The sequence below is a fragment of the Dasypus novemcinctus genome, chromosome 14, assembly GCF_030445035.2.
Source record: "Dasypus novemcinctus isolate mDasNov1 chromosome 14, mDasNov1.1.hap2, whole genome shotgun sequence".
NCBI lineage: Eukaryota > Metazoa > Chordata > Mammalia > Cingulata > Dasypodidae > Dasypus > Dasypus novemcinctus.
Genome location: NC_080686.1, coordinates 75,927,722 through 75,941,319, shown reverse-complemented (window position 1 = coordinate 75,941,319; position 13,598 = coordinate 75,927,722). Strand labels below are relative to the sequence as shown.

Here is a 13,598-nt window from a genome sequence, read left to right as displayed (position 1 = left end):
TTTAAACCGAATATATTTTGACTGGGAGTATTTGAATAATTGATGGAGCATGGGATATTTCCTAATGATATATAGGTATACATTATATTTTTCAGTTGATATGTATGGATGTAACCTGATTTAGATTTGTGCAGCAAAGATAAATTCAACATAATTTTTATGCATTTTTTCCATTTTCAACTCTTTTCTTATTGTTCTAACCAAGTAGTACATAGATAAATTATTTCCTGGTAACCAACTGAATTTATTTAAATTTGTTTGCAATTCATCAAATTTCATGTTTGAAAAGTGGTACAAATTTTCTAATCCTAGGTTTAAATATAGATGTAGATGTATTATCTTTTCAATTCTTACAGTAAAATTCCCAGTGTTTTGAATATTTGCATTATATATATTACATTTAGTGAATCGTTCCTCATCATTATATCATTAAAATATTCTCTTACAGCTTCTTCAGATCCCCTATGCCTGAAAAATGCATAAATTATAATACAAGGTTGGAGATAGACTTATTTATTTAATCGAAGAATAATGGTATGAATAGAGATACTCCTTAAACACAGAACAGGTGGTTTTAGAGCAATTAAGAAATTCTGTATTATCTCACTAATTAAAGACTGCATTTAGCCTTCTCATTACTCATAAGCATTGAGACCCTCAGAATATGAATGTATCTTTAACTGTTTTACATAAATTAACAGATAACTCATCATTTTGACAAATCTTTACTGAGTGCATCTTATATTCCAGTCACTGTGCTAAGTGCTTGTGATAAAATGAATAGTAAAAGCGGGCTTTGTACTTTTTCTTAGAGAACTCACAATCAAGATGAGGAGACAGATAATTATTGCTATTACAATAGCATAAAATAAGGGACTATAGGATCATGCTTAGTGGAGGCATGCAGTCCAGTCCAGGAAATGCAGAAAAGCCTTAACAGAGGAACAAATACCTGAATTGTGCCTTTAAAGTAAGAGTCAGCTCTTCAAAGGAGGTTAGTCTATGGGGAGCAGGAAAGCTATTCTAGGTAAACCGAGTGGCACAGGGAAACAAGCAGACGAGCAAGCTAAAGAAGCGTGGACAATGTGCTGTGCAGGACTAATCTGAGGTTTGGGGGTCAAAGGGAAGCTACTGAGAGAAGGAATCTAGGAAATTCCCATCAGGAGCAGCCTGGGTATAATGTGGAAATCCTAATTTGAGGTTGTTAAATTCTGTCCATTGACAAAAAGAGAGCACTGATGTAAATGAATCTTGGATTTGAGTCAGTGTGGCAATTCTTATGTACCTTCTACTAGCCACTTAGGAGGACTTTCCGAGTGAAATGAATTATTTTTAAATAAAATATTAAACTGTTTTCAATAATTGATAATATAATTAAAACATCATATTCAACAAAATGTCAAATACCTTTTGCTTATACTTTCTTCATTTTAAAAAGTAAGGTCATTAAAAAAGAAAAAGATACAACTCTAATTTGGAGATGAAAATGTAAGAGACAGTTTAATCACATTTAAATAATTCCACTGTTTTTCAGTTTTGGGGAAAGCAAATCCTAGATTTAGTATATTTGAACAAGTAATTTATAAAAAAAAAAATAAGAAAAATGAATACATTCAAAAGTTAAAACAGTATTTCCTCAAGCGTCCATGAAATAGTTACTAACAAGATAGTTTGGGAACAAGTGATTTAGGGGAAAATTTTAGGGAAAAAAGTACATCTTGAAATGTTACAAATTAGCATATTCAATGCTCCAAAAAGTTTATCTGCCTGTTCAGAAATTTGCTTAATTTTTTAAAAGCATCACTTCAATATATCCCAAATTGTTTTTTTCATGAACTCTTTTTTATCATCTGGTAACAAAACGTGACTTTACTGGGAGCCCTGGTCTAGTTATTGAGAGTAAGAGAATGAGAGTCAGAGTGCCCGAGTTTGAATTCCAGCTTTATTAGTTTGCTCTGTTAATGTGGCATGTTGTTTAACTTCTCTGTCTCAGTTGTTTCATTTTAATGAATAACTTAGAATTAAATAAGTTAACATAAGTAAGCCCTTAAAACCATGCCTGAGTAAAAGAAAGCCCTCATTACATGTCAGTCTTTTCAATTAATAATTATTGAAAAATGATGATGTAAAGGAAAATGTGAAATTAACTAAAATTGAATATGAATTATACTAGGCAACCTTTTTTGAATGAGGTTTTTACTTTTTTCAATTCCATATTTTATTATCTTGTATTTTATTTCTGTTTATAAAGATGTGAAGACTATATTGCAATATGTCAATATAAAACTGTGATCACCAAAATATATTGAGGCTATTATGTAAAATTCAACATTTCTTCTGACAAGAAATTACTAAAAGGATACCCTTGTAAATTAAATACCCCTAAATGATATTTTGAAGCACTTAATTTATCCCTTATAAATAAATATCTTCTAATGCAATGGTAGAATCTGATTATGTTAATATATTTAAAATTTAACAATCCTTTCATAGCTCCAAATTGGCTTTTTGCATAATAAAAATTACTGAATGACTTTTTAACCTTTAAAAATTGGTCAGTACTTAACTGGTATCAGAGTGCAGCAAAAACACTTTCTTAATCAGTTTTGCTACAGTGACATGATAATAAAATGAGATCGATTTTACTGTGTAACACATAGTGGGCATTTGAGAGTAGTATTCTTTTACTTTGAAAAACAACATTGCGAACTGTCCTGTGCAGACAGGAGACCCATGGGCCAGATGGTAAGAATATTCCTCCTGACCTAAATGAAAACACTGAACATGAGTGTATGTGTGTGTGTGTGTGTGTGTGTGTTTGCATGCATGTTTAATTTGGGGGAAAAAGTATTATTTTGTTTGTTTTTTCTTCTTTAGGAGTGCATCTTCAGTTTGTAAATTTTTCTACAGAGACAATACATGATTATTTGGAAGTAAGAAGTGGATCCTCAGAAACTAGTACTGCTATTGGCCGGCTTAGTGGTCCTCAGATACCATCTTCCCTATTTAGCACAACCCATGAAACCAGCTTGTATTTTCACAGTGACTATTCACAAAACAAACAAGGATTTCACATTGTTTACCAAGGTGAGACGAATAAAGAAAAGCAAATGCTTTATAAACCCCAATTCAGCTATTAGAAATCTTTACCTCACTGTAGATGTTTTCTATATAATGTTTTTAGAAAGAAAAAGAAACTTTCACAAAGGTGAGCTGCAATTAGGAAGATTTTTTAAAAAGCAATTTCTGGCAATTGTGCAGTCTTTATGAGATCTTGTAACCATTAAAAAAGGATTGAATTAGTCCTAAATTAATACACAGTCAGATAAAACCAGGCAAAGCAATAAAGCAAAGCAAGCTTTATTAAAATTAGCAAATATTTATTTTTATATTTATATCAAATATGTTGAAATGATATTTTGTAGTATATGTAAAATTATTTCCTTTTAATTTATAATAGAATAATATATCCCTTGATTTTATTTTCTTTCCATGATAATATAACTACTTTGATAATCATATTGTATTAGACCTATCAATATAATTTTTAAATTGGTTTTTGTGGTTAGCTTTAAGAACTTTGAAAAATTTTGGAAAGATGCATAGTATACAGTTACATAAACTCTGCTACTGATGGACTGGTTTCCAAAATTAATGGTATGCTGCTAACATTGTCAGATTTGTTAAGTCCTGTATGGTATATGATATTATTATGGAAGCTTTTCTCCTGAATATTTAATAGCAATGCTCTATATTTTCTTATTACTATAGGAATAAAAGGAACAGAAAGGTAAAAAATTGTACAAATTATTGCAGGATCATAAATTTGTCTAGGCATCCTTTCTAGCTTTCAAAATTATTGCTTAAAAATAAGTAAAAACTGAAAAGGTTTATTTAATTTTACAATATTTTATAATTTCTAATAATAAAATTACACAGAAGGTATTGGCTAGAATTGGAATGAGTCAATACTTTTAATTTTGATGTTTTTGCATGAAAAACTAATTCAAATAAAGAAGACAGACTGAGAATTTGGTCATAAATTCTGCAATCTTTAGTTGGAAAAATTGGAGTTACATTGTAATAAAAATAAGAGTTTTCATTTCAAATATTTTTTTGTTGTTGTTGGGGTATATATAATTTTAAGTTTCAATGGCAAAAATGTCTCTGGTTGCTAGCAATTTAAATTTTATCAATTAGAATAAAATTGTGAGCTGCTTCATTATAAGCTTCCAAATATTTATAGTATATGAGTATGCACATTTTAATATATTCAGAAATTTTTAAACAATGTTTATTGAGCACTTACTATGTGACAGACAGTGGGTCAGGTTTGGGGATAAAGTAATAAGCAAAATAAATGGGATATTCAATCTCATGAAAAATGTAGAACAAAGGTATCCTGAACAAATAAGCAGGTAACATGACACTTGAAGTCCAGGATTTATTTTATACTGGAAGAATATTTGTTTCCTAGTCTTTTATATTATTAAATAATGTGAAGGAACTCAACAGAAGGATATTGTGGTGTGCTTCGGGAAAAAAAAAAAGAAGCAAAAATTTCATAAGGTTTCAGAATTAGGCTAATATATGTATTTATCTTTTTATGTCATGCTGTGGAACCAGGAAGGAATCACAACCTGTGAAAGCAAATGAGAATATGTTTGATTAAAATAGTGACTGTGATAAAAGGTTTATATTTTCATTAAATCTTATGATTTAGGTAGATTGCACATAGGGGGTGAGGAAACTGCATTTTTATGAGTTGTACTAACTTCTTAAATATAAAAATAGTAGACATGAGAAGATATTCACATTATACTATCATTGCCATCATTTATCATAAAACTGGATTACTGTTTATAAAGAACTATAAGCTACAGTGCATTGATTTTCAGGTTGCAAATAGAATGCATATATGGTCTTTTGAAATTCAGGAAAGAAAAAAAAATGTCTAATTTCTTCTTTTTTTTTAGCCTACCAGTTGCAAAGTTGCCCAGATCCACGACCATTTAGAAATGGTTTCGTGATTGGCAATGATTTTACTGTGGGCCAAACCATTTCATTTGAATGTTTTCCTGGATATACGTTAATTGGAAATTCAGCTCTAACTTGCCTTCATGGAGTCAGTCGCAATTGGAATCATCCACTTCCAAGATGTGAAGGTATGTTTCTAAGTGGAAGCTATCTTCTAGTGATGTCATCTTCTGTTTAATAATTCTTGTTTTAGTACTTTCTTGTCTTCCCAAACAGTTTTGCTTTCATTTAGAGCCAGATCCTAAATTTTGCATCATTGTCATTATTGATAGAGATTTTAACCTTCTCCATTGGAAGTAAAAATAAAGCTGATTAGCATTTCAGAGCTTTTCCTATGTGTGTGTATCTGTGTGGGAGCATGTGTGTCTGTTTAATAATCATACTTATATACACCAGTAATGCAGATTCTGCAACTTAATTTGAATTCCTATCCTTTAGAAAACTTTAAATAAAGAAGGCCTTGAATATCTTACACTTCATTTAAGACAAATAAAAGTTGAACAATAATGCTTTGCTTTAAGTATTGGAAAAAATACAGAAGGCTTAATGTAATTTACTAATCTAGGGATAGTAATAACTATATAATGTACCTCACATGGAAGGATAAATAAAAATGGACTGTTTTGTGCATGGCTGCCAACCTCATTTTATATCCATCAACTGAGGTAATACAACACAGAATTTAAATTTTATACTGCTTAAGAGGTATGAAGTGTCCTCTTCTTTCTCTATAATCATTATTTTTCTTAACTTTTTTGTTTTGCATCTTTTCTCTAGCTCTTTGTGGTGGGAATATAACTGCAATGAATGGCACTATTTATTCTCCTGGATATCCTGATGAATATCCAAACTTTCAAGACTGTTTTTGGCTCGTAAGAGTACCTCCTGGGAATGGCATCTACATCAATTTTACTGTCCTTCAAACAGAACCAATCTATGATTTCATTACTGTTTGGTAAGCTAGGATCCTTGTTATTGATTGATACAACTATAATATAACAGTGGTACAAAATAGGAATGAAAATATATTACAGTCCTCTGTTACAAATTGCCATTTGATATTTGAATCAGTGTAATTGAGGGTGACAACATGTGTTTGCAGACTGAGACATAAGAGAAGGAGGTTTTGGCTTATTTGCCAAATGAAGTAGCTAAACGTTGTAGAACAAAAAACTCCAGGGATGAAACAATTTTAAAGGTGCTATTAAGTTAACCTGCAAATATAGGGAATTAATAACAGAGAAAGTTTAAGATAAGAAATTTCTCTATTCACAAAAACCTGTGAAGTTTAAGAGCCTATATTGAAAGCACAATTATTTCATATCATTATCAAATTTTATTTATTTATTTTTAAAGATTTATTTTCGTTGTGTCCGTCCCCCCCCCCCCATTGTTTGAAGTTGCTGTCTGCTCTCTGTGGCCATTCGCTGTGTGCTCTCTGTATCTGCTTGTCTTCTCTTTAGAAGGCACCAGGAACTGAACCTGGGACCTCCCATATGGAAGAGAGACGCTCAATTACCTGAGCCACCTCAGTTCCCTGGTTTGCTGTGTCTCTCATTGTCTTTCCTCTTTGTGTCTCTTTTGTTGCATCATCTTGTTTTGTCAGCTCGCCACACCAGCTCACCTTCTCCAGGAGGCACTGGGAACCAAACCTGGAACCTCCCATGTGGTAGATTTGGAAGGCAATTGCTTGAGCCACATCTGCTTCCCTATTATTGAATTTATGTCGTAATAATTTATAATAAAATTTTTATAATGTTATTGTCCTGTTAAATGAGACATCTTTATTTAAAATTATACTATAAAGAAAATCTCTGTATTGATTATTGATAATTGGTAAATAGAACTACTCTATGATGTTTAAGATTCCTTCTAACTTAATAGTCTTATGATTCTCAAAATTGTTGCTGAAGAAAATAGAGGGAGCAAACTTCAAGCATTTAGGAAAACTATGTTATGGTCAGGAAACCAAAGACAATGTAATTGATTACAATTAAAATAGGTGTATTTCATTTAGGTAAAAAAATATATACTTCATAATTTGAAGTATGTTTTCATCTAAATAAATGTGAAATAGTTACCAATATAATTTGCTACTCATTGGTTATTTCATCTAATGCATCTTTACTTCTTTTTGTTTTTTTTTCTACTGCATCTTTATCATCTCATATGTAATACTTTCATTATTCTTGATGTAAAACTCTATCAAAAAATCTCTCTCTCTCTCCCTCATAGGGATGGGCCAGACCAAAACTCACCTCAGATCGGTCAGTTTAGTGGCAATACTGCATTGGAATCTGTCTACAGCACTTCAAATCAGATTTTAGTCAAGTTCCACAGTGATTTCACCACAAGTGGCTTTTTTGTGCTCAGTTATCATGGTTGGTATCATCTAATAGTTTCTATTTCACTTGGTACTGTTTAAATTATACAAGCAAAGTTGAAAGTAATATATTTCAACCAATAATTGAAAAGGTATAAAAATTTGATACATTTTGTCATCATAATTTCATCATTTCATATACATTTACTTGCAAAAGATGACCTCTCCTAATCATTTACAGGCATTAAAATTTGAGCAAGTGAAAATAGGAAATAAGTCAGTCAGTAATTACCTAGTAAAAAATAATCCTTTGCACATGGAAACCAATAAAAGAGAAACAGTTGTTCATATTTTATTGCTTTTGAGACATCAGTAGATTTTTCAATCTGAACAACCTGCTGTGGAACTTTCTAAAATTAGCACCCAATATCTTTATGCTGTGGATCATATCACTCATTCATTTATTTCGAAAATGTAGCTCTTCTAGATTCTTATAGGTTTAAGTAACTATTCCGATCATTAAATTAATAGCTTTCTCTCCAGTGGAATGATTTCTGAAGTCTCAATCTTATTTCCTTATATAGAATTATTTTTGGTCCTGTTTTTGTAGCATTAGCTTTTCTGAAAAGACATTTAGAGGGTTTCACAAAGAGTTGTTTTTTGTTGTTGTTGTTTTTTAAATTTCCTCTCTCTTTCAATCCAAATAGATTTTATTCTATTATAAATCAGGAAAATTTTATTTATTTTTAATTAGTATATCCTTTTGTCTGCTGTGACAATCATCCCATTAAAAGCATGTATAATTAAATATAATTTTGTCAGACCAATTCCAAGAGATCAATAATCTACTAACCTAAATTGTGAAAGATATATGAAAACTTTTCAAGTTGAATATGCACATTGTCCATTACCTGACTATACAATTTAATACTGTTCATCTTTTTTAACACAAACAATAATGTAATCGTTCATACTCAAACTTATGATCCATGAAAAAGGTCAAGTCAAATATGATTATGCTTAAAGACATTTAAAGTACATTGAAATTGGATGTAGAAATAGAGAATTGAGTATAAAACATTTGATTTGTTTAATCTGAGCATTTATCCACCAGTAGTGTACATAATTGATAGCTCCTATATTGGCCCACGGCCACCAGAGCATGTGTGCTCCAACACAGCCAATTAGAAAGTGGGGCATGCAGGTAGACCTTTTTTATTCAGTCTGCTTATTTTTTAAATAACTCATTTGCCTCTAATCACTGACTTGATCATTGATGCTGGCAGTTAGTAGTTGGCCATAAGCTTGCAGCAATAACATTATCTTAATCCATTATCATAACTCAAGAACCAGTAGTTAAATAATTTTTAAGTTCGAAAGATGAATTTGTTGCTGAACTGCATTCTGTATATTTTTTCCCTTCATGAATCTCAGCTTAAATTTTTATTTTATGACTTGCTCAAACAAATGATATTCAAGGGGCTCTTGATTTGGGGCTATAAATACTCATAATCTTTATAGGGATCATAAAAGTTCTTATAAAACTTAGAAACTGCAAAAGGAAAATAATTGTCATAGAAGTGCATATCAGTGTATGTATTCATATGTGAAATGTATGTATGACAGAATATATGTATATGCACATAAAATGAGGTGATTTATATAGATACATATGTGAATATATATTATCATTCTAAACACCTTTTACCTGATATATGTATTTGGACTTTGAGCCATGTATCATAGAAATAGATTTGGTTTAGGAATAAGGTAGAGCAAATAATTGTTTAGTTCTATATTTTCCAGTTGGCTTTGGACAGCTTGCCCTTTGGTCTGTACTTTCCTCAGCTGTAAGTCAATATTGTAGGATTCTTGAGAGGATTCAATGAGATACTGTATGTTTGGAAATTACTGCAGTGACTGGCATATAGTATGTTGAATCATATGAAGTTGTTGATCAAAAAATTCTGAAAATTGACAACTTCATATATTTCAACCCCAGTAAATGCTATCCTTGTTGTTATTATTGGCATTTTCTTACAGAGATGTTATGAAAATGGAAGACAATGGATAATAATCAGGTATCATAGTGCCTTACATGGAGTAGATGCAAATTCCCTTATGACAACTCATCTCATGTTTCAGATTTTTTTTTAACAGGGCATTTATTTTTATGTTTATTCTTTAAATTTGTTAATAAGGCACAATTGACAGAGTATAGTGAAGTCTAATATTTGAATTAACATCCCTAGTAATTTTACCAAAACTTTAAAATAATCCTGAAATTTGGGTTCATATTAAAAATCGAATAATACTTTAAAATCTATTAGCCTGTGTAAGATAATATTCATAAAGCTTTGCTTTCATCCGGACTCACCTTATCAAGAATGCATGATGCCTACATTTAAAGGTACTCTTTAGTCAGGTTCACTGAATCACACTTCCAGTTCTCACTGTGACTCCAGTCAGACTGGTTTTCCCACTGTCTCCCCTAATTTCCATTCTTAAATCATACCTTCATCTATACCATAGCTATTCCTAGTTATTTACTTATCTTCAGTTCTTTAAGTTTTCTTATCTTAAATCCCATGTCTTCTATTTCATGTTAATCTGCACTTACAGTGATCACTACCATTTCCTAGGAAACTGCCTTACTCTTACTAAACTCTTGAGAACTTAATTACAGTGTGGCATATTGTTTTATAAGCCTTATGAGTTTAATAGTAATGAATGATATTTTGAGAACAAAGATCACATCTTTTCCTTTTATTCCTTTTTATTAATTTATTACTGATTATATTTTAGCCTTTATTGGTAAAGGCAACTCTTTCTTAAAAGACAGAGTTGTTAGAGTTGATTAGAACTATAGCAGTGGCAACTTTTTAAAACACGCTAACAATGTTTATATGTAATTTTTAATTGATTATGTTTTTAAGTATGGCTGCCCGCAAGAATGGAGGGATCTTCATTTCATCTGAAATCATTAAATGAGTAATGTTTGAGAACTTCCTCCCTTCCTCCCTTCCTTCCTCTTTCTCTTTTCTTTCTTTTTCAGAAAGTAGGTCGAACATGAAGAGCTTCAAAAATACTAGCTACCTCTTCTTTTCCTCCGCTTTGTTTACAAAATATATTTTTTTCTCTCTCATTATCACTGTTCTTAAAGCATCCCAGTGACTTCTTTTTGGTTTTGTCAAACCAAGTCTCCTAATGTAGCCTCTGAGGGTCTGGAAGTTCTGGATTCCCTCCCTTCTCCTGCATCATTTTTAAGCTCTAATTTGAGCAGAGTCAAGGACTTCTTCAACCAGTGAGGATAAAAATCAAAATATTATAAGCTAGGACTAAAGGAACCATTGGCTCTTTTTAAAAATGGAACAATAAAGAAGACTTATTTTTTATTTTCTTACTTCCATTTAAATTCACTCATTGACTTAATAACTCCTGTTATGCTTTGTTCTGTAAGTTATAAGTGATTTTCTCAGGACTTTGGGTATTTGTTTTATAAATTTGAAAATTCAATCTTCTCAAGTATTTTCTTTAGGTCACATTAATCATCTAGGTTTATTTATTAATATATATTTTTTAAAACTTGCTTTTTTTCCCCCATAACCTTCTTCCTTTAGGAGATCTCTTCAGTCAACCATTTGTCTTTTATAAAACATCACCTTCATAAAGGCTTTCATGATCAAAAAATAGCATTCATAAAAAGCTTTGCAAAGTGAAAGTTCTGTGCAATGAAAAAATAGGACAGCATAAATGTTGAGGAACTTTATTGCAGATATCACATCTCTTTTTTTTTTCCCCTGAGGAAATGTTTTTGTATCCCTCTGTGTAGCCATAATTACAGTCCCCTCAAGTAAGAGCCAAGTTTTTTGATCTGCTATTGAGTCAAGACAGGGTTGGCCTATAATACATAATAGCAATGTCCACTCCCAGTCAGTGACCCCTAAATGTAAGTTTCACAAAACCTGTTTTAACTGCATGTTTTGGTAGACAGTGACTTTATATAATCACTATAATAGCAATAGCTACCATTTATGAAGACTTAATATGCTGGGTTACTGTGATAGGTGCTTTCAATGTATTATGCTCATTTTCATAACTCCACAAAGTATTATCCCCATTCTAATAATGAAAGAACCAAATGAAAAATTAGGTAAACAAAGCCAGAGAACTAATAAATAGGAATACTGGTTGGAATTCAAAATAGGTCTGCTTAATTCCAAGAATTCCTCTTCTTAAATAATGAAAATAACAACAGCAATAATAATAATAGGTAAAATTTATTGGAATCTGACTAAGTGCCTGGCAATGTAGTAAACTGGTATTGTTTTATATTTAGATTATATGTATTGTATATAACCTTAATTTTTCTTTAAAATTCATCAACAATGATTTTAATTTTCAGCAAGATGATTGGTCATTTTAGTTTTCTAGAAAATGCCCCTCATAATTACAACTTTGAACATCAAACTTTGTAGTATTCCTCTTCCTCAGGAACTCCAAGCTAGTAACATTGCATTGACAGGTTTATCACAATTCAAGTGTGTTCTTTAGTTTATAGTTTCCCAAATATTCTGTGGTCACTGCAACAAGACATGGTAAGTTTTATTGGGGTCTGATTTATGCCACCAAAGTACCCAGGACATTATAGTATAATAATATATGTTGTGAATTTAAAACAGAAAGTATCATTTTAAGATATTTAAATCCATTATTTAGGTACCTTTTTAACTAGTGCCAGAGTACTAGGGAAGCTCAAGTGATATTCAGAAAATTTTCTTGGTAAGCATACGATTTAATAATTTATATTATCCATTATTTTCTATCATTAGTGGGTCTTCTGATGTAGGATTATGTATTCATTTTCAGGTTATTTTTAAGAAATGTATTTAAAAGGCCTGTAATGTCTTTTAGGCCATCTTTTAAGGTTATGTCACCTTTACAATAAATGCAAGTATATTTAACTCTAGAGTCTTATCCTAAAAGAGACTGCTACAGATAGGACACCTATTTATAGTAAACTTGTCTTTATTGCTTTTAACCATATGACCCCTTTGCCTTACATAACCTAAAGACCTAACCTCTTTTCTTATTTACTATAGATAGAGCATTGCATTTATAAATTGTTTCATTGCCCAGAGGGGATATGGGCAATGTTTTCCCCTATGTCTTTTTTTCCCTTAATATGCTTAATGCAGTGGTAGAATTTTTTTATAGAGAGAAATTATTCTGAGGAAAATATAATGTCCTTTAAGATTTCTTCAATGACTAAAAATTGAATTATAAAAGTCATGTCAAAATTGCTTACTGGATTTTGTCAGTTTGCTATATGTGCACACATCGTCAAGTTATGACATTTTGTTTCTTACACTGTCAATTCCCTCCATCCAAAGACCACTGGGAATATTCCTTTTGTTAAACTAAATTAGGTTTATTCGTTCATTGTAACCAGTGAGACAACTTAGGAAGAGAGCTTTAGTAAAGGCTTCTGATAGGACTTGAATGCTGGTGTTAAATGATTTTAGAGTCCAAGGAAGCAAGGTTTTCCTCAGGAATTGATGCTGTAAGAAAATTGGAGCAATTCTATGAGTGGATATCTTAATAATATTTTTCTAGATGGTGGAAAGAACTATAATTGCTAGAGAAGCAATATTCACTCATGTTAGCTGAGATGGGAAATTCTTGGTCATTTTGTTGGGGTACTGTTCTGCTTTTTCCTGTGCTCAGACATGATTATGAAGGGATGTTGTTTTCATTTTGTTCCAACAGGGTCGACGAGTAACCTTGTTCTTATGTTTGCTTATATTCAACAGGAGACCACAGCATAGTAGTAACCACCAGGTCAGCTTCATGCTGACAGCAGACAGGGGCTGTATTTTGTTTTGTTTTGTTTTTTCTTCTTTCAGTATATAAAGTAGTTTAAAATGATAGTTAAAGATAACTATGGAATGTTCCTTCATAGCCTAAAGCAAAACAGAGCAAAACAAACTAATGGTAAACAGGGAGAATAAAATAGAGACTGACAAAGAGTTAACTATCACCAATAATATGCTCTGTTATCTACCAATATGCCAGATAATGGAGACCCTAGAATGGAGACCCTTTGCACATTAATTTTCAATTTCTTTGGGCCCATTGCTAACACAGAATACTTTCAATTAGCGATTTTCACATGGGGCAGTCAATTCATGCCACAGATATTGGAATTTTGCCAAGATAATTCAGGAGATTTTCCAAT

General features: G+C 31.4%; 1 protein-coding gene across 2 annotated transcripts in view; it reads left to right on the top strand.

Moving 5' to 3' along the window:
• The window catches only part of CSMD3 (CUB and Sushi multiple domains 3), a 1,328,729-nt gene that overhangs the window by 1,202,848 nt on the left and 112,283 nt on the right, over nt 1-13,598 (top strand). For both annotated transcript variants that reach the window (XM_058275930.2, XM_058275932.2), the window contains 4 exons: nt 2,878-3,087; nt 4,977-5,165; nt 5,815-5,992; nt 7,273-7,418. In XM_058275930.2, the coding sequence (XP_058131913.1) occupies nt 2,878-3,087; nt 4,977-5,165; nt 5,815-5,992; nt 7,273-7,418 (723 nt within the window). The remainder of the gene's footprint in view (nt 1-2,877; nt 3,088-4,976; nt 5,166-5,814; nt 5,993-7,272; nt 7,419-13,598) is intronic.